Raw genomic sequence first — 22,373 nt, forward strand, 5'->3', positions numbered from 1 at the left:
CTCATTGAAGAAAAGCACCTCTGCTATAGCCGAAATCTTCCAACAAGCTCACCTAGCTAGCTGCACACAACTTTTAACCATTGTGTTTCTGAAGGCATATTACTTCTTTTCTGTAAAATGAATCTCAAAAGTTACCATTTAATGTAATGAATGCTTTTTAATGAATATGCATGATATGTCAATTTATCAAAAATATATTCCCACCACTTACTGATTCGCTTCCAGTCTGTCGCCAACTTAATCCACAATTATAATCCTGACTTTAGGAAACTACCATTTACTATTAAAATCCCTGCCTGGTTTCCCATTCCCCAGTGCAGAATTTGATCCTGACCACACCACCTGATCTAACAAAAGAAAAGTTGAAAAAAGACAAGGAAAGTTCAAGTCAGTGCTAAGCAAGGAACAAGCATCAGAATGCTCCTTAAAGTACCCTACGTAGACAAATTATCAAGTCAGAAAAAAAACTAAAGCAAATTACTGTAGATGCCGAAAATGTGAAAGAAAGCAAAGTGCTAGAGAAATTCAGCAGGTCTGTCAGCATCTATGGAGAGAGAAAGACAGTGAATGATTTAAATCTAACTTGACTCTCCTTTAAAATGCTAACTCTTTCTTTCTACGAAGATGCTACCGATGCTGAATTTCTCCAGTATATTCAGTTTTCAATTTCTAGCTGCAGGGTATTCTAACTTTGATGAGAGGAACCCAACAAGAAGAGTTCTGATGAAGGGTCACTTAACTAAAACATTAGTTATATTATTCTCTTTCTGCTGCCACACCTGCTGAATATTTCAACCAAATTCTGCCTCTATTTCAGATTTCCATCTTCTGCAGAATTTTGGCTTCAAATGAGAAGATGGTTTCCAGGACTACAGGTTCAAGTTGAAGAAAAAGGTGAAGGAACAACAGGGACAAAAGTACACTGATTAAAAATCCTCAGGATTTTAAAAAAAGGCTCAGCGTCCGTGCCAATCTAGTGTAAGAAATAAGTGCATTTGTGCAGAGAAGCACACAAAACAATTTGCCTCATGGTAGTGTAATATAGTAAGTCCAACCAAGAATATAGCAGTGTATGGATTTTCATCTTTTCATAATGTCTATTATTGGAAATGCATGATCGCCAATATTTCGTTTATTTTCAATCTTATATGCATAAATGTATATCTGTAAATGAATAATGACCTGTCATAAATTAAGATGTGAATTAACTTTGATAAATTCCACAACTCATTCCAGCATCATTACTTGTTACATCTCAATTCTAAGACCTCGTATACATACCTGGTCAAGATTGGATAAGCTGTTTGGATCCTGACTGAGACCTTGATACTGCCCTCGGAGTCTATCACCAGCAGCAATCTTTCGGAATTTCTTTAAGTCCACTACATATAAGGCACTAAATGGATAGAATTTTTAAAAAAGGATTTTTTAAAAATATTAAAATCATTATATTATTAAAGTGATGATAGCAAATAAATATCAGTGTGCCATGGCTACAGTATGATAATAATGCTACAAAGAGACTCAGCTACTCACGATGATTATAAAAAGGCATGACGATAAGATTCTGCTTCAAAGCTTAGAAATAACTTTCTACTATCCATTCACCTCACAAACAGTGGTTACCAAAAAGCAAAAATTCTGCAAATGTTCTGCTCATGTATTTGGAAGCATGCATGGCCACAGATCTCCCCACAGCAATTACTGACACTTACAAAACAGTCTGCATAGCAGGAATTTGTTCAGGTAAAGAGGGGACTAAGTAATGTGCCTTCCTAATTTTGATATACAAGTGAAGCTCAGAATTAGAATTCACTGAGTAACTGTTGAAAATTCCCCTGGATCAATCTCGGAAATCATTAAAAAAGCTTCATGGTTGATTCCAAATTTCACTATAAGTAACAGCGATTCTAGACACAGGTAAAACTGTCCTGTACAGAGTCACCCAGCTCAGATTTTAAATTGCACATTATTTATTTATTAAAATAATTGGTTAGGCTTACCTACAGAGCAATTCCAATTAAATATCACAAGATATCATTTCAAAAATAGTGAATCAATGAGGCCTGCTATTAATTAGACTTGCAAAGCATATTTAAGTATCGAAATTTTTAGTCTAGCATGAGACTGAAAACATGAATTGCTAATGTTGCGGTGAGGGAAGTGAGTCGAGAGCCTGAATGAACAAAGCAACCAAACATGTATTTCCTTCACTAGACTTAAGGATTGCGAATTTAACAGTGCAACAACCAAGAAAGATATGTAACTCAGGGGAGAATTTTACAGTCCACTGCTGGAAGATTTTCAGGCAGTGAGGTCTATAAAGCTCCTTGCAGAATTAACTAACCAACCCTGAAATGCTTTGTGCAACTTCCCTGTACCCTCTTCTCTGTAACTTTACCTTGGACAGGCAAAGGTGAGTGCAGCCTGTCCAACCTTGCCCCAATTGAGGGCACTAAATTATAAGAGCAATTTTGAGGTGGCAGGAGGAATTCAGGGTAGAGAGAATATTCAGCAGGTGACTCTGCTTATTCTTTGGGCAGAAACAAGCAGGTGCCTTCCTTGAATTACCTCCTCTTGGAAAGTGGAACCACATTAACTGTCCTGCAGTCTTCTGGCACTTCCCCTGATTCAGATCTGCTTTAACTTCTTCCCTTGTTTCTCACACAAGCCTTGGATACAACTCATCTGGATCTGGGGGTTTGTCCACTTTAAGCCCACTAAAAGCTCAAAACCTCCTCACTACCTATGTCAAACTACTCAAGAACCTCACAGACCCTCCTATGCCCTCCTTCTCCAGAGTGAAAAAAGATGAGATATACTTGTTTACACCCTGTTGTTGTCCTCTGGCTCCACACACAGACTGCCTCTTGGTCCCTAAAGAGTACTACTCTTTCCCTAGGTAATCTCTTCCACTTGATGTACTGAGAGAATCTCTCAGGATTGTCCCAAAACTTAGTTTTTTTACATGACTTTCTTTGTTCTCCAAATTGCTCTCTTAATTTCCCTCCTGCACTTTCTATACTCCACTGGGGTCTCTGTTGACTTACTCCCTTTGTACCTGTTAAAAAATTCTTCCTTCCTTCTTATCTAGTCCTGAATATTCCTAGACATCGAGAGATTTATGAGCTTGTGCTCTTACATTTCATCATGAAGTGAACACATTGGGCCTGTATTCATGCCAAATTTGAATGCCTCCCCATTGTTCTGCTGTAGATTTACCGAGAAATAGCTGTTTCAAATCTACTTTGGCCAGAATCTGCCTTACTTTGACAAAATCTGCCTTCAACAATGCAAACCTTTTTCTGTAGACCATCTTTTTCCTTTTCCACAACAAGCTTAATACATACAATGGTCACTACAATGCTCTCCCATTGCCACCGTGAACAACTGTCTGGCTTCATTCCCTGGAACTAGGTCCAGTACCACATCACCCCTTGTTGGGATTCTTGCATGTTGATATAAAAAGCTCGCCTAAATAAATTTCAAGAAATCTACTTTTTCTAAATATTTTACACTATGACTATCCCAATTATCGCGGGAGAAGTTGAAATCTCCTAATATAATTACCCTATTATTGTTTTTAGGTACCTTAGTGAACTGACTACATAGCTACTCATCTATTGCCCACTGACTGTTTGTGGGTCTATATGACACTCCTGGTGATTTGACTGCCCCCTTTTTATTCCTAACCTCTACCCACAAAGCCTCAATTGACTATGCTTCCAAATGATCATTCCTCCTCAGTATCTTGATTAGTATTGCAACACCACCTCCTCTTTTACATCCTTCTCTATTCTGCTTGAAAATCCTATACCATGGAACGTTGACTTGTCATTCCTACCTCTCCCTTAATGACACTTCCTTAATGGTAACAACATTGTAATTTCGCATGTCAATTCACACCCTTATTCATCTGAACTAGAGCCTGGGGGCTGCTTGTTGTTTCAATCTTGATCACTATTGCCGCTAGCGTTACTGGGACGATAGAAAAATCAGTTAGATTGGCTAGCATCTTCTGCCTGAGAGGGGACAGGTATGTTGTCTCCAATCAATTAATGGTCCCTGGGTATCACTACAGGGGCACGTGTTCCCCACCAATTCCTCAGGTGGCAGGACAAAAAAAATCCAGTTATCCAAAAAACCTTGCTCTTGGAGTGGGAGAATTCAATGTCAGATAAGGTACTTAAAGAAGAAAACACAAGTGGGCTGCGACAGAAACAGTGAGTGATATTAAAATATCCAACAATTAAGACTTGAAGGAATGAAACACAATAATTTTCAGTATGGCGACATTAACTAGGGGTAATTACTATTCATAAGTTTCTTAGAGAGTAATTAGACTGAACTGAATAAGACTTGACTTTATATATAAAGTCCAGTTTGAATATTGCATACAAGAACAGCAAATTCAGATATTTCATTGCATTTCACCAGTGAGACACTGAGAGCAGTTATTTTTGAAAAGCTATTCACTGATCATCATTGAAGTATTTACAAATAAACAATGGATATGCTATTTTGTTTGACTACAAGTTATCAAAATAATTCTACTGATTTTTTAAACTTAGCCTTTATCACAAGAAAACCTGCAAAATGTAGTTGTTAATTTTTCAGAACTATATTCATTTGTCATACCAGTAACTAACCATCCATTTGACTGCAAATTGTGGAAAAATGAGAGGAGAAGATTGAGTTAGGGAAAACCATTGCTGCCCTTTGGCACATGGTGGCACTGCAGCCCTTTGTAAAAGGTACTTTGAAAATTAAGTCACATTTTGTGTTATGGGATCAATTTCCACCTAAGGACTTGAAGTAATCAAAGTCAACACTTCAATGCAATAATGAGGAGTGGTGCACGGTCTGAGCTGTTGTCTTTTGAATAAGGTATTAAAATTGAAGCTAAGTGTTGCAATTCAGGTGAATGTAAAAGGTCATCCAACATAAGCAAAGTCAATTGACTTGCCAGTTAGCTCATTTAATCTTTCTGTAACTTTGGGTTCTAGCTGACACATCTGCTTACAGAACAAAACAGACTACACTCCAAATGTGGCTGTGAAGTGCTTTGATATGTCCTCAGAATACGAATAGTCTTATGTAAATGTCCTTGATGCATTGATGGGAGGGCACCCTGGTATCAGGTTATATTTTAAAAACACTGTTCCTCAACTTTAGCCAAACAGCAAAAGACTTTGCAACAATAAGAGATTACAAAAATAATCCATTTCATTTAATATCAAAATGAGGAAAACAACAAAACACATCAAATGATTCCACACAGTCACCATTCCAAGACACAACTTTATGTGCCTTTCTTGCCCAGACTGAATGAAAAACTTCATGCTTGTCCTTTGCAGCATTTTAGCTTCAACTTGCATAAAACAGAAATGCATACTTGTAGTAGAGAGAACAGGTGGAGTCTATTTAGGAAGCAGTAGGCACTCGTCAATTTTGATATACTAGAGCATTTAATAGCATCTGCCACTTATTGCTTGTTTACAAATTTGTGCCTGGTAAATTATGAGAAATGCGAGCTAATAATGCCATGACAAAGGGAAACAAGCAACTTGGGAACTAAGTGAACAGAGCAAGTAACTGTGGACCTCCTCAATAAATCAGGTTGAATGATTGGCATAGGAAAGCGTCTTAAAGTGCCTTATCAAACAAAATTTAACATAAGGAGATTTAGATCCTGAGCAGCTCAATGTACATGAGTGAACTCAGGGATATTCAAGAGGCCACACATTTGGAATAAACGTGGATATTTCAGAGGATTGTAGGACAAGTGAAGAATACAGAGGTAGGGGGTCACAATCATGGAGGACTTTGAAAACAAAGATACAAAGATTGAGACTTTGCTTAATTGGAACCCAATACCAATCAACGATCAGAGAAGTGATGAACAAATGGCATTCAGTGGGAATAAGGATATTTGCTGTAGAGATTTAGGTGACCTTTAAGTTCACAAGGAGTAGAACATGAGAGACCAGACAAGGGTTCCAAGTAATAACCAAGTTTAGGAGTAGTAAAATCATAGATGAAGACCCCAAAGCAGATAAGCTTAGGAAGGGTGGAGATGGACCATTTGAAACTGTGGAAAAAGTGGTCTTAGTGATGCCACGACAGATCCTCAACTAAGGATCAAATGTGATACCATTAGAGTTGGGTTTAGCCTTGGGCAGATCACTGGAGAGGGCTGAAGTCAGTGGACAGAGACCAGAGCTTTTGGCAAAGACCAAGAAAAAATAGCTTCAGCATTTCAATATTAAGCTGAAGGAAAGTTTTGCTCATCCAGCATAGTTTGATAATTTAGAGACAGTGAAAAGATTAAGAGGGGTGGTGAAGAAGTAGAGCTGGGTGTCAGCAATATAAATATGGAAACCAATGCTTTGTAAATGATATCGCAAAGGGACAGAAAGGTGGTAGGAAACAGGAGATGGCCAAGGATCTATGTACGGGGAGCATTTGTGGTCATGCCGCACAAATATTGTCAGCTGTGTTAATGTCTGCAGACAGGTAAAGAGGGAAAAAGATCTTTGTCATGGTCACACAGAATGTCACTTGTGAGACTGGTAAGTGCGATTTTGTGGTGGCGGCAGAATCCTGAGTGGAGTTAGAATTAATCCACTCTGAACAATACAGACGACTCCTGATGAAGTGCTTATGCCCGAAATGTCGATTCTGCTGCACCACTGTGCTTTTCCAGCGCCACACACTCAACTCAATTCTCTAACACCTACAGTCCTCACTTTCTCCTGAACAATACAAGTACAGATTTGGGAAAACCTCGGTGAGGAAAGGGAAGTTGGGGACGGAGCATAGTTACAGAGGTGGAAGGTCATAGATTGTTTTTTTGAGGAGCAGTGTGATGATAGTAGATTTGAAGGAGAGGAGGTTGGTAACTGAAGAAAGGGTACTTTTCTTTTTGCCTCAGCTGCAGTCAGAAGCAGCACTCCCAGTGATGTATGAGCTATTAAGGAGCTAAGTGGCTTTAGCAGCTTCATGTATGCTCTGAAAATTTACATTTATTGAAATGCGAAAAATGATCCTTGGCAGGTTTGAGTCAGAATTATCAGTACGATACTTCGAGAATAAGTTATCAACAACTCTGATGATCAATGACAGGCTGCAATACATTGACACCAAAGTTTGCCACTCCACAAGTGCCAAGATTCTACACTACAATGAGCGTCACAAGTTGCTGTCAAAGTCTGTGCCTCTCGTGGCTGCCCTACCAAAACACAACTTTGGTTGCATCAAGAACCATCAGCCACAGGATTCCAATTTTCAAATTTTTTCAAAAACCGACCCCAAGAAAACAATAGGAATGTTGGCATATCAGAAACAGGTAAAGATAAAGAAAAATTAAAACAAACATTGAAAATAACAGTGAATTACTCGGCAGGTAAAGCAGAGTGAGATTTCACAATAATTTGATTTTGTACCAGAAATGTCTTTTTACATCTAAGGGTAGGTCAAAGCACTTCACAACAGTAAAATTGAATCCAGTGGCACACTGGTATCAAAGGAGTTTAGTTTAGACTACAAAAAGACTGATAAGGTAGACATAGTGATCAACTTGCTGTGTCATAAATAATTACAGTTATACCTTATATGGTACTTCCTGCCCTGTAGGTGATTAGCCCAGTAACCTGATGTCCAGAAGCGATATCCATCCATTTCCTTACGACTTTCACAGAAAGGAGTGTACCCATAGGGAGCTCCTTCAAGGTCCAGGTCACGCAGCTCCTTCAAGTCAGCTCGCACTATCTATAAGAAAAGGAAAACTGATGAGGCAAACACGTTACACTTTTCCTGATTCTTGGCAGGAGTTGCAATATATTTAACAACTTGGTGATTTACTCAGGATTGAACTTTGCGACTGGAGCTGCATCAACTTCATGATTCTAAAAACATAGCTAAGGCAAGCTGTTGAATATCACAGTTAAAAAGAGTCACAGAGATGTACAACATGGGAACAGACCCTTCAGTCCAACATGTCCATGCCGACCAGATATCCTAAGTCAATCTACCTTATATACTCGAGTAATAGTCAATTTCATGTAAAAGTGGACCACCTATTTTTAACCAAAAAAATCTGGAGTTTTCCATATATCTCATGTAAAAGTCAATCCTAGGTCTTCACAGATAACAGATCAACATTTATGAGTCAGTATGTCAGCCATCTTGCTCAGCTTTGGCTTTCTAGTATGCCAGTCATCCCTCTCCACTCCAGGTCTTCAGAACTGTTTTTTTTTTAATTCGCTCAGAGATCAATTAGGTTTCTGCTAATATTATGGTGTGAATTTTGACAGGCATGAATTTCAGCCCCTCAAAAGTAGTATCCATGTAACAGTCGACCCCTTAAATTTAACGTTAAAAAAGTCAAACAAATTCTCCAATATATACAGTAGGCCCATTTGTCAGCATTTAGCTCATATCACTCTACCTTTCCTATTCATATACCCATCCGGATGCCTTTTAAATGCTGTAATTGCACCAGCCTCTACCACTTCCTCTGGCAGGTCATTCCATACACGCACAACCCTCTGCATGAAAAATCTGCCCCTTAGGTCCCTTTTAAATCTTTTCCCTCTCACCTTAAACCTATGCCCTCTAGTTCTGGACTCGGCCACCCCAGAAAAAGATCTTGTCTATTTACCCTACCCAAGCCACTCATGATGTTACAAATGTCTATAAAGGTCACCCCCTCAGCCTCCGACACTCCAAGAAAAACAGCCACAGCCTATTCGGCCTCTCCCTGTAGCTCGAACCCTCCAACCCTGGCAATATCCTTGTAAGTCTTTTCTGTACTTTTCCAAGTTTCACAACATCCTTCCAATAGGAGGGAAACCAGAATTGCACATAATATTCCAAAAGTGACCTAACCAATGTCCTGTATAGCTGCAACATGACCTCCCAACTACTATACTCAATGCACTGACCAATAAAGGAAAGCATTCCAAAAGCCTTCTTCACTATCTATCTGCAAATATCTAATAAATTGAAGAAACAGTCATGTAAAACTTCCAAACATGATTTCAAGTTAATTTTTAAGGGTTTAGGAATCACATCAGTTTTCAGAAACACAACTTAAATGTTGATGCAAGAAGACAAATCAAAGTTCCTGGCCTTGCACTGATCAGGATGAAGACACAAGAATCAAACAGGGACTTCAATTTATGCAACATGAAAAAATGAGGCTGGCTGTTTGAGCCAATGCTGGCGTGGATATGTATTAGGAGCAGTTGACAGTCTGACTGGATAAGGTATTTCCAAGGGAAAACAGCAGAAGCTAGCAATTTCTGTGATCCCTTTTTCTTTTCAATGGAACAGGTCCATTGTATGTAAGAATTTCTATCGCCTAATCAAAACAAAGTTATGTTATGTTAACACTTCTAGCAGACAGAGTGCATTACACTGCGAGCCTGACTGATCATCTTAAAATTAGTTTAATCTGAGCATTTCAACAGCAGAATTATCGTGGGCATATGTTTCTGAGACTTGCAAGTAATGGCTGTGAACAGACAACAAGACTTGTTGTTTTGACACAGTCTAGCAGATGTTGGGATTTTTGATCTTTATAATCAGTATCAAACTGACCCTATCGTGTTACTCATTTGTATGGCAGGCAAAACAGCGTTTGGGCTTGACATCAAAAGCTTGTTGGTGGGAACAACTCATTGGTTTACTGCAAATTTGTACCATGAGACAGAGGGCTTCAAATGTTGTTCAAATGTTTGAGTTATCTTCCCCTTCGAGGGCAATCGGAGGTTGACGATGCACCACTCAAGACCATGTTACATAGGTCCTTTTATCAGTTTCTGAGATAAACAGTGAATGATATAGCCATTACCATGTAGGACATTTTTGACATATTCTCGCATCATGCTTACATGGTGAGCAAATGGCTTGGACCTTATTCACTAGGTTACCAATTAAGATCAATACTACAGGGTGTTGAATTATAGAAATCTTAATGAATATATTGATCTGTGAACATAAACTTTCAGTAGATAGTAGCTGAATCCATTGACAGATTTCTCAATTAGTGCATCAAGGAAAGAAGTTCATTTGGTTGTTCTAATTCAAAGGAAATGTTTAGCACAGGATGTAGCTGCAGATTCAAATATCGCAAATGAGTATCTGCACATCAGGCAAATGTGAGGTGATGCATTTTGGAAGTTCAAATTTAGGTGTAAATTATACAATAAATAGCAGAACCTTAGGATCATTGACATGTACAGGGATCTGGGTGAGCAGGTCCACAGAACCCTTCAAGTGGCAACACAGGTGGATAAGGTGGTCAAGAAGGCATATGGCACACTTGCCTTCATCGACCGAGGCAGCGAATACAAAAGTTGGCAAGTCATGTTACAGCTGTATAAATCTTCAACTGAGCTACATTTGGAATATTGCGTCCTGTTCTGATTGCTACACTACCAGAAGGATGTGGATGCTTTGGAGAGGGTGTAGAGGAGGCTTACCAGAATGATGCCTGATCTGGAGGGTTTTGGTTATGAGGCGAGGTTGGATAAACTTAGATTGGTCTCACAGAGATTGAGGGGCCTCTAATGTTGCAGATGTCTACAACGTTATGAGAGGCATAAAGAGGGTGGATAACCAGAGGCTTTAACCCAGGGTGGAAAGGTCAATTGCAAGAGGACAGAAGTTCAAATTGATAGGGGGAAGTTTAGGGGAGAAAAGCAGAGAAAATGTTTCACACACAGGGTGATTGGTGCCTGGAACACACTGCTAGAGGTAGCAGGCACGTGAGCAACATTTAAGACGTAGCTTGATAGACACACAAGCAGAAGGCAAATACAGGGTTAGAAATTGCATACAAGACCATAAGACATAGGAGTAGAAATTAGGCCATTCAGCTCATTGAGTCTGTTGAGCTATTCAATCATGGCTGGTACGTTTCTCAAACACATTCTCCCATAACCCTGAATCTCCTTGATCCTAAGGAACATATCAATCTCAGTCTTAAATATACTCAATAAGCTGGCCTCCACAGCCTTCCATGCCAATGAATTCACCATTCTCTGGTTGAAGAAGTTTCTCCTTATCTCTGTTCTAAAAGGTCTTCCCTTTACTCTAAGGCTATATCCTCGGGTCCTAGTCTGTCCTACCAATGAAAACATCTTCCCAACATCTACTCTGTCCATGGGCAATAGGTAGTGGTTCTAAATAAGGATTAAGAATCAGTGTAGGCTTGGTGAGCTGAAGGGCCTGTTCTTGTGCTATACTATATCATATGTTATATCCCCATTTTCCATTAAATCATCATTTTTGTTTTTCACATCAAACTATAGGATGTGTGGTTCTGTTCGCCGAGCTAGGAATTTGTTTTGCAGACGTTTCGTCCCCTCTCTAGGTAACATCCTCAGTGCTTGGGAGCCTCCTGTGAAGCTTCTGTGATCTTTCCTCCAGCATTTGTAGTGGTTTGAATCTGCCTCTTCTGGTTGTCAGTTCCAGCTGTCCGTGAACGACACAAAACAACACGACCAGCGATCCTTAGTAGCCACACACGCAGATGACATGCAGCATGAATTCGACTGGGACAACACTACTTTTATAGGACAAGTCAAACAGAGAACAGCCAGGGAATTCCTAGAGGCATGGCACTCATCCACAGATTCATCCACAGTGGGCGGAGCGGTGGCACAGTGGTTAGCACTGCTGCCTCACAGCGCCAGATATTCGGGTTCAATTCCCGCCCCAGGCAACTGACTGTGTGGAGTTTGCACATTCTCCCCGTGTCTGCGTGGGTTTCCTCCGGGTGCTCTGGTTTCCTCCCACAGTCCAAAAATGTGCAGGTTAGGTGAATTGGCCATGCTAAATTGCCCATAGTGTTAGGTGCAGGGTAAATGTAGGGGAATGGGAGTGGGTGGGTGCGCTTCGGCGGATCGGTGTGGACTTGTTGGGCCGAAGGGCCTGTTTCCACGCTGTAAGTAATCTAATCTAATCTAATTTAATCAATAAGCACATCGACCTGGACCCAATATACGGACAGCTGGAACTGACAACCGGAAGGGGCAGATTCAAACCACTACAAATGCCGGAGGAAAGATCAATGAGAAGCGCTTCACAGGACGCTCCCAAGCACTGAGGATGTCACCTAGACAGGGGACGAAACGTCTGCAACACAAATTCCCAGCTCGGCGAACAGAACCACAACAACAAGCACCCGAGCTACAAATCTTCTCACAAACTTTGACCTATATAACTTCACATTTATCCATGTAATACTGGATAAATGCTCAATTTGTCTGCACACCAAAAATGGCCCACCAATCAGCATTCTCTTCTCTTGCCTTACAAATTAGTGCCCCACTTCTACTTTTTTTGTCCCAATCTGGATGAGTGAAAGGCAAAAGTATTGACTGCTTGTCTCCTTTTGGCAATATTTCAGGAACAAAACGTCAAAACCCACAGATCTACTTCTCTTCAGGCAGACTGTTTCAGCTACTGTACCTGGAGAAGCACAATTGATCAGGCAGCATCGGAGAAGCAGGAGAGTCGACGTTTGAGCATAAGCTCTTCATCTTCCTAAAGAAGAGCTTATGCTCGCAACATCAACTCTCCTGCTCCTTGGATACTGCTTGACTGGCTGTGTTTTTTCAGCACCACATTTTTGACTCTAATCTCCAGCGTCTGCAGTCCTCACTTTCTCCCAGCTACTGTATCTGCCTACTGTAGCTACCTCTCCAAATGAAAATTTGCACAGGTTTTAACTAACTGCATGCACCAATGTGCAAGTAATTTTAATGGAAGGCTTAAGCACCAAGCTCTGCATTGTAATGGATTGCATTAAAATGGTTACCAATGTAAAGAAATTTGGACAAAACCTAAGACTAATTATTCCTAAATAGAATGAAAGCTTTTTGATTAAGCTTTACATTCATGTAATTAAAAAAGAACTAGACACAAAAAGGGCAGAAATCGATAGATGACTCAATTTGTCCGCAGAATTGGCCTGCATTTTCTTTTGTTAAAGGCAAATTAGCAACAGGCAACTGGTGGCAGCTTTGGTTAAGCTACAGATTAGGAAATATTCATATTTTGGTGCCCAGGCTGTCATGAGTTAGCTGACTTTAGTTGGGGCACCTAACTGGACTCAACACCTCTGGGTAAAATGGCAGTTAGCACTCCACATCCTTGCCTCTGATCACAATCCAGTCATCTGTGTTGGAAACCCAGTTGTGGTCAACACTGCAATCCTCTTTGAAATGAATGATTAAGGAGGCTGCCTGCAATAAACATCCAGACCCACACATTATAACAGAAAAGTTTATAGTTGATACCAGAAATTGCATGGTTCCTGTGCAACTGTGGAGGAAGGTGAAAAACCTGGCAGAGAGAGGAGAAGGAAAAACAATCTGTTCAATGCTACTGCTTTTTCAATGTCTAGGGCACATTTGACACATATCGGAGGGAAGCACAAGTGATAGCTCTTCCTTAGGCTCTTTCATAAAGCTATTTAAATGTCTTTAATGCTACTATTTTGATTGGAAGTGCAGAAATCTTCAGTAAAATCTTCACACCATCACATTCAGCAAAAAGAAATGCAAACCTTATCCCTACTGACTTGTCATTTTTTCTTCCAAATGGAAAGCAATTTATGACCCAGATTTTATTGTAGCAGGACATCTAATGCATACACAAACTGCCAATGCAGTAAGTACACTTGTTTTATAGGACCTGAAGGGAATTGTTCATGTTAATACTTCATCACTGCTAGAAAATGCATGGAGAGGAACAGATGGCAGGATCTCAAATGTTTTTAAAACTGTGATGAGTCCATTGGCCAGAAGTGAACAGTCCAATGATAATCACTATTCTGACTTAGAAACTTCAGAGTCTAGACAGCTGTCATCATGTTACATTGAATACCTGTAATTTGAGAAAGTATATATTGAAATATTTACCTGATCAGCATCAACAAATAGGATCTTGTCAACAGCCAGTGGGAAAAGTACATCCAGGAAAAGGATCTTGTAGCCCCAGATAATTCTTTGCTTTTCAGTCTGTTGATGGAGCCACCTGGGCCATTTGTACTGCACTAATTCATACTGAAAACCATACTTCTTCGCCATGTGTGGGATAAATTCCTACCGGAACACAGAAATGTACATCAGTGGCTCTCAGGAAATGCTACAAATTGTGCTATTAATTAATTAGACAGAAATACATCAGTTTCGATACAAGATAATTTAATAAGCTCCACAGAAAGTGAAATGATCTTTGCAAATTCTTCATGTTGAGGCGTGTGGGCAGTTTGTTTAAAATTCAGCCTGTAGTTTGGATTTAAAATCTGACCAGACTTAGAATTTGTTGTACTGGGATGCATTAAGGGAGGGAAATTGTACAATACTAAACTGTTAAGAAATATTGCAAAATCAAAAGCAATAATATCATGCTTTTTGAATACCTCTTGGCCAATTGACATTGTTGCTCAAACAAAAGGATATTCAAGATGGAGAAGGAAATCTCGCCATAAAAGGAAGTATCATTGCTAAGCACTTGAGAACAGAATAAAAATCTTAATTTAGCATCAAAACATGAGCTTCTATGAAGAATACTGGTGGTGAACATTAGTACAACTGGTGAAACAGAGTACCATAATCCACCAGGAGAGGCAAAGGAGTGTTCTTACAGATATAATAACAATGGAAAAGCCAGATAGAATAGAAGATACTCTTAACAAAATCCTAATATACACAATTTGCACCCAGAAATTAGTTTAATTTTACATTTTAGAACAAAGTATCCAAAATTTGGTGCAAACTCTTAATGTCAACGAGTGACAAACAGAATTCTACTATTTAAAGTGTGCGTAGGAAGAAAAATAAACCTTGACTACTCTGTTCTCACATACATACTCAAATGGATTATAAAATCTTCCCTTTTCTAAGCATACTACAATTTGATGATTTTTTTTCTCTACAAACCTTGAATGTGGGTGAGAGGTAGTTCTTAAGGAACCAGAATTTCACTGGTGTTTCAGTATGTTTCAGCACTGACAGCATCATTATTCTGCAGAACAAAAGGGAAGACAAGGGAGTTTATCATATATAGCTAAGAAGGAACTGCCTACCAAATATACAAGTGTCAAATATAGCACACACCGCTATCCAATAGTTCAAAATGAAGCCAAAGTAGAAAACATATATCAGACTTTAAATATGGATATGTGAGGTGCATGTGTCAAATCTCTAACTCCAAAATTATACTGATGAAACATATTGACAAAACTGCTATTCCCTTCCTTCCCGACATTTTGACATTTTAAATTTATAACATTTAAATCAATATATCCACATACGGTCATGTCTGTGCACCAGAATGCCTTATTAGAGTATATTGACAAATTCAGGAATTATTCACCCTTTTTCTCAGAATCTTTAAGTTGCAATAACTAACTGTTTGACTTAATCAACAGCCAAACTACCATATTGATGTAATCCCTAATCAAATTTCAAAATACACTTTTCCAGCAGCACAGGCTTGTATGTAGTAGAGTTCAGGCATGTGGCTCTCATAACACCTCAGTGGAGTGAAATCAAGTTTTGTAGGTGCTCAACATGTCTCAATTCCCTCACCTAAGATATTGGCAATGAAATGTGAGCCTCAAACATATCTCAAACTCAAGGTGCATTGTTACACTGGAATTAGAATTGAGCCAAGAAAGCAAGGATAGCTTCATTCAACCTCTTCTCTCTAACATAGCTACTCATCAAAAAGTCTACTCTTCAGACACGAGGTTAGTGCATAAATGTAAGCATCAGAAGGTTTCTTGACAGTAAGTAAAACTATGTCCAATTTTCAAGCATCCACACTTTCAAGCAATGGTGACACATAGTGATCTGTATCAGGACTCTTATCAGAAGCAAATTATGGTACCTGCACCATATCGAGACTACAATCAGGGAATGTAACTCAGATCAGGTATCGAAACTTGAACAAGTTCACTGACGACACCACCCTAGTAAGACAGATATCCAACAATGATGAATCAAAATACAGAAGGGAAATGGAGGGCTTGGTGATGTGGTGAAATGAGAACCTCTCTCTCAACATCGGTAAAACTAAAGAACTGATCATTGACTCCAGAAAGAACGGAAGCCCTGATCTACATCAACAGAGCTGAGATTGAGAGGGTGGAGAGCATCAAATTCCTCGGAGTGACGATAACTTGTTCTGGATTCCCCACATAGATGTGGCGGTCAAGGTGGCACAACAGTGCCTCTTCTTCCTCAGGTGGCTCAGGAAATTTGGCCTATCCATAAGGGTCCTCACCAACTTCTACAAATGCACCATTGAAAGTAGACTGTCAAGATGCATAATGGCCTGGTATGGCAACTGCTCTGTCCAGGACTGTAAGAAACTAGAGAAGGTGGTGTGCACAGCCCAGTCCATCACAGAAGCCAACCTTCAATCCATGAACTCCATTTACAAGGCTCGCTACAGTGGAAAGGCTACCAACATCATCAAAGGCCTATTGCACCCTGGTAATGCTCTCCTACAGCCTCTTTCATCAGGCAGATGATACAGAAGCCTGAACACGCTCATCAGACGATTCAGGAACAGCTTCTTCCCAGCTGTTATTAAACTGACAAGTGGACTCTCTAGACTCAGATAACGCTGATGTTGCTAATGTTGATCTCGCCTAGCGCACACCCTTTGCAATATAATCTGTATGCCTCTAAGACTTTTTATAACCTCTGATCTGTACATCTCCGCTTACTATGATCTGCCTCCACTGCTCGTAAACAAAGCTTTTCACTGTATTTCGGCGCACGTGACAATAAAATGAATCAAACCTGAAAATTTACTGATCCCTATGGGTTAATATCATGTTGTGCATTGGACATTTCATCAAGGGAGGCCTCAGTGTTTTCCTTTGAATACAAACTAGTCAGTCCTTAATAAAATGAGACACATAATGTAGCCTGAGTTTCTAAAATTTAATTTGTAGGATTACACCAAACCAAACTCTCAAAGCTGTACCTTAATCACACTTTGTTTTCCTTTCTGCAAGCCTATTTCCACACAAATTAAATTTGTAAATGTTTTATTCACATACACTTGAAAACATTTCTAGTGACATTGGTCTGAACACTGTTCTGCGATCAGAGGACAGATATAACTCCAGGAAGTCAAAAATGAAAACATTAAAAAAAAGAGAATCAGGAAGAGAAAGTCAACTGACCTCAAGAACCTTTCGTAAAGATGACCAGATGCAACTGAAAAGATATTAATGACATCTTCTTTATCCGGTTTCAGTTCCTCAGGTTTTGGTCCTCCAGTGAATCCTCTGTGAAAAAGAGATAATTGGTAATTATTTTCACTTTTTTTAAAAAAACTTAAGGCTGGGGAATGGGTCTGGCATGGACGATTAAAAGCACTGACACTTCAAATCTGGGATTTGGGCTCAAATGCATAGGACAGAACACCCGTTCTGTTCATTAGTGCTGAGGGTCTAAGAAATGTTAGGGCCTGCAGCATTAAATTGTCCCAAATTCAACAGGTAATGTGTATTAAACTGAAAAAATGTCAGACATGTATAGCAAGGGGGTGTCTTTGGGGTCCAGGTTTATTCACAGGGAAAGGACTAAAATAAACTTTACCAGCCACCTAGGTATGCTGTAACTGACTTAGAAATGCCTGATGTCGACATTAGGTTAAGAAATATAAAAATGTCAGAGAGGCAAATGTAGAAAACCACTGGAGGTGCAAAAGGTATAACTTTTCCGAGATGGGAACCAAGTAGAGAGAGCTTACCATTGCACCCAATGGTTTTACCTCCACTTTTCTTTCGTTTGATATTGACAATAATGCCTGAAATAAACACTAATTGCAATTCCACATTTTAATATTCCGTAAACTAATAAATTTTTAAAAACTCACCAAACAAAATTTTGTGGAGAAAAGCCTTTCAAACTTATTGTCCTCATTACTGAAATTACTTTTCTTGGACTGAATAATCTTTTTACTATCCTAAACTTGCATTCTTTACATCATGCTGAACCAGAAATGGGTCAAACCTATTCCCACTTGCCTGGATGAGTACTGCTCCACAAATACTAAAGAAGCCTGACATCATCATCCAGATCAAAGCAGCCTGCTTGACTGGCACTACAACTATGAACACTCACTCTCTCTAATGCTCAGTAGCAGCAGTGTTTATTGCAGAAATTTGCAAAGGCTCCTTGGATAGCATTTCCTAAACCCAAAATCTACCATCTGAAGGACAAAAGTAGCAGATACATGGTAGGACTACGACCAGCTACAAACTGCCCTCCAACCACTCAACATGCTGACTCGGAAGTATAACACTGCCTTGAGAGCAAATGGCTGTTACTACAGTATTACAATGTTGCCATTGTACCAAAGGTGCAGCACTAGAATGCAGATGCATACTGTAAGTAGACTGGACATGTCCAAGGGTCTTCTTAGAGGCTGGAACATCAGATGCCAACATCTGTGGATGTGAATGCCGATGAGGCATGCCTGTATGTTGATGCCTGCTACCCATCACTGAAGTCCTTTGAGTAAGCAGTGAGCTGAAGTTGCTAGGTGCCTGCTCTGATCTCCATGTTGAGAGATCTCAACATCCCGTTTGCTCACAGCAGTTGGCAGGATAGGAAGGCATATATTAATGAGGCAAATATGTAGTTAACAAAAAGTCGTTAGTGAACAAGAACTCCCTTGAGTAGAAAACTTGCCACTGCCTAGTGAGAATAATCATCTCAATGCCTGCAACTTAATTAAACAGAAAGATTAACAGAAAGTTGATTCTGCCATTAAAAGAGTCCTCACTGGACTTCTTATGTGATTCTGCCACACTTCTCACTAGAGCCCACATCACTCAGGGACCTATCAGATTCAGCCCTTAGTATTTAATCTCTGAATGTAGTCTTTTTGCATTCTCATGTAAGTGTACCTTCATTTGTCATGGAAAACATGGAAACAATCATGCTTCACTTTTGAATTTCCAATTAGTCAATTTATTGCATACAATTTATATAGTGTTCGTTATCATTATTTACAATCTCAAGATTCAAAAGGGTTTTAAGTTACCTCTTAATGGATTCCCAGAAACCTTCGTTTTCAGAATTTTCATCACTGAGGAGCTCTTCACTCATTTTTTCAGGTTTCTTTTGAACCTACAGAATTGTAGACAACACTTAATATTCTCTACTCCATACTTTGATATACTTTGGAGAAGTTAATTTCTATGTATTGAGCAATTAATGACCCTTACAAAAGAAAAGGAAGATAATTTTCTGCAAAAAATAGTCCCGCACTAAACAATGACTGAACTGAAAAAAAAACTTAAATCAATGGCTGTCGAAAATGCTATATAAATCCATGTTTGCGTTTAATTCCAAGAAGCAGCAGGCCGGTTAACTGAGCAGTGCTTGAATACCAATTAATCATTGGCCCTGATTTAAGAAATATATTACATGATTAGTGTTGCATCTTTATCATGAATTCTGGACTTTTTGGACAACAAAGTTTCAACTAGGTTTGGAGGCCAAATAACCACAATGATAATTTAAGTTCATGCTCCTTTTGCAAACCCTTTCCAAGTTCAACCAGAACATTTTTTTTTTGGAAGGAACATTACATACTGAACATAAAACAGTTAGTGAATAAATCATGTTGGCAATACACTGTTGGTCAAAGACAAAGAAATTGGTCATCTAACCCAAAACAGTTATCTTCAAGTTAAAATAATTTAATCAGTTCTTTGTAAATTGTAAGAGGCAGCCTAGAAAACCAACATACATAAGGCTGATGGGGTAGTGAGCCTTCTCTTGTCCTGAGTTCATAATTTATACCTTGAAGATCACTTTCCTTCTAAAAGCGGACTGCTCGGACGACACACGATATTCAGTTAAGTCTCTAATGTCATAGTGACTATAGATTCAAATTCTGGGAACTGTAAGTTTCCTCCCTTGGAGAAATGCCGACTCTAGTCTCTAAATCAATGTTGTCTTTAAATAAACCTTGATACAGTATTCTTCTGTTGAGGAATGTACACATCAATTTTGTTAATGTACGATAGAGGATCCCCTGGTGGCATATCAACGACACAATTCATCGATGGCCTCAGTTTATAGAGAGGTCAATTGTCAGGTCACATCATCTCTCTCTTATAAGGTCCAACATTTCGTTTCTAATAGTTTAACCAACCACATCAGCTCCATAGAAGTAGATTCTCACAGACTAGTCTCAATGAAGGATTAAGCAGTTTTTAAAAAAAGAATAGAAGTTTAGCCATTAAAACATTTACTGAAATTTATGCAAATATGCATTAAAGTACGACCCATGAAGTAACTAACCGGTTCCAGGAGTTTAAGCCTGCATTTTTAATCCATCCTTTTCCTTTCCAGCTCTAAACATACCTGCTGCAATAATACCGTGGTAGCACTTTTGTTCCCAAGCTACATAACACATGGGATGAATTTGTCGATACACAGTAAGTATCTCTTTCTTTTTAATGAAAATATGAAGAACTGATTTCATGTGGAGTTTGGTCTTGAACAAAGAATCATTCTTGCTCTTTAATTAAGTGCTGCATCACATATACCTTCACTTTAATAATTTTGCTCTTGAAGCTGTTAAGAACTACAGTCACTTCATCAGTACCGGCTGGGGAGTCTGTTCCATCATGGCTGAATGATAGAGAGAAAATTGTAAATTTTTACAAATTGAACATTGTACAAGAGAAAAGAGAACAAGACATTATAAAATAACTGGGCCATAGTAAGCCAATCACAAAAATTAACACATCTTCATCATTTGGCCTCTTCGTTTTAAATGCAATTTCATAGTGGGTAAACTAAACATAATTTACCAGGGAGAATGAAGATACTGATTGAGCAGATCAAGACAACAAATTTATTCAGCAATTTACAAAGTTTCAGCCACACAAAACAGGTACCATTCACTGGGCAATGCAAACCGATCCAAGATTGGTTACATTACTTGGCTAATGGGTTAGGTATGGGGGAGAAGAAACAGCTTTAGTTCTTTTGCCCTCCAATGATCTACCACAATTTTCCTGAAATTCACTGTGATATTGAAAAATTTTGCTGCTCCCATAAATAGCCTACTAACATGGTGAGGACTTGTGCACGAATAATGACTACTTGAGTATCAAAAGGTGGGGGAAGAGGTCATCACCAAAGAACCATGGTGCAGCAAGGTGAAAAAGAGGTGGTGACACAGTGATAACATCACTGGACTGGTAATCCAGAACTCCAGGCTGATGTTCTGGTAGCATGGGTTTGAATCCCACCTTGATGATGAAAATATGAATTCAAACAAAATCTGGATTAAAAAGCAAGCTTAATGTACCAACCATGTCAGTTGCTGCCAAAGTCCAAACCGATTTATCCATCTGCCATTTTTACCTGGACTATTCTACATGTGACTCCAGACCATCAGCAAAGTAACTGACTTTTAACTATCTTCTGGACAAATAGAGGGTGCAATAAACATTGGCCAAGCCACCAATGCCCTCATCCCAAAGAAGTGAAGATGCTCCATGCTGATGAGATAAGGGTTCAACTGACAACATGAAAAGTCAATATCAATTAAACTGAGAAGGTAGGTACTTGGCCCTCTTCCAGCCTCTTAAAAAACTGCACAAGTAATTCCTTCAAGATGACGTGACATCAATAGAAATGGATTTAATACATTAAAATCAGAATCTGGATTCATCATGTAAACATTTCAAAACACAAGTGCACTGTGTCTTTGAACAGAGGACAGATTAAAGCTTTGAAAGTAAGCACAATGGCTTTAATCTGCAAATGACAACTGCATTACACAGCAGTCTTTTTTTTTAAAAAAGGTCTTAAAAAGTATGGAGTGTACTCTCAAAATTAGTTTACTGTTGTGAAAATGTATGTTTATTTTGTATAAGATCAAACACATGCTAGAGAGATTAATGCTGAATGCTTTGTTCAGCCAGGCTGTGAAAAGTTATCATAAACAAAGAAAAATAAAAGCTTCTTGGTTTTCATATTAATACTGCTAACAAACTGTCAATGTTGTCATTGTAGTATACCTGTAAATTTTATAGATATCATCTGATCTTCCTTTCCTTAGTCTGAGAACCCAAGCACCAGGATTGGCTTTTAACTGGAAATAGCCCTGTTCAGAATAGCAACATAGGTAGTCAGTTTAATGGTCTAATGGCACATTACCAAATTTACTTGCAAACTTTCAGTTAAGGACACAATTTCAATTTCTGCAAATTAATCTTCCGAGAAGTGGCAATGCATTTTAACTTCACGGAGAAAAGCTGACTTACAAGAAATAAAACAATCTGTCCAAGCATATTGAGAAAT

The 22,373-nt window shown here is 39.0% G+C and overlaps 1 protein-coding gene across 3 annotated transcripts in view; it reads right to left on the bottom strand.

Annotated features, from left to right (window-relative positions):
* Positions 1 to 22,373, bottom strand: part of uggt1 (UDP-glucose glycoprotein glucosyltransferase 1) — a 138,735-nt gene that overhangs the window by 17,687 nt on the left and 98,675 nt on the right. For all 3 annotated transcript variants that reach the window (XM_072572900.1, XM_072572901.1, XM_072572899.1), the window contains 8 exons: positions 22,091 to 22,176; positions 20,606 to 20,690; positions 19,090 to 19,175; positions 17,219 to 17,323; positions 14,958 to 15,042; positions 13,935 to 14,117; positions 7,610 to 7,770; positions 1,282 to 1,396 (listed from right to left, as the gene is read on the bottom strand). In XM_072572900.1, the coding sequence (XP_072429001.1) occupies positions 1,282 to 1,396; positions 7,610 to 7,770; positions 13,935 to 14,117; positions 14,958 to 15,042; positions 17,219 to 17,323; positions 19,090 to 19,175; positions 20,606 to 20,690; positions 22,091 to 22,176 (906 nt within the window). The remainder of the gene's footprint in view (positions 1 to 1,281; positions 1,397 to 7,609; positions 7,771 to 13,934; positions 14,118 to 14,957; positions 15,043 to 17,218; positions 17,324 to 19,089; positions 19,176 to 20,605; positions 20,691 to 22,090; positions 22,177 to 22,373) is intronic.

The sequence above is a fragment of the Chiloscyllium punctatum genome, chromosome 6 (genome assembly GCF_047496795.1).
Source record: "Chiloscyllium punctatum isolate Juve2018m chromosome 6, sChiPun1.3, whole genome shotgun sequence".
Lineage (NCBI taxonomy): Eukaryota > Metazoa > Chordata > Chondrichthyes > Orectolobiformes > Hemiscylliidae > Chiloscyllium > Chiloscyllium punctatum.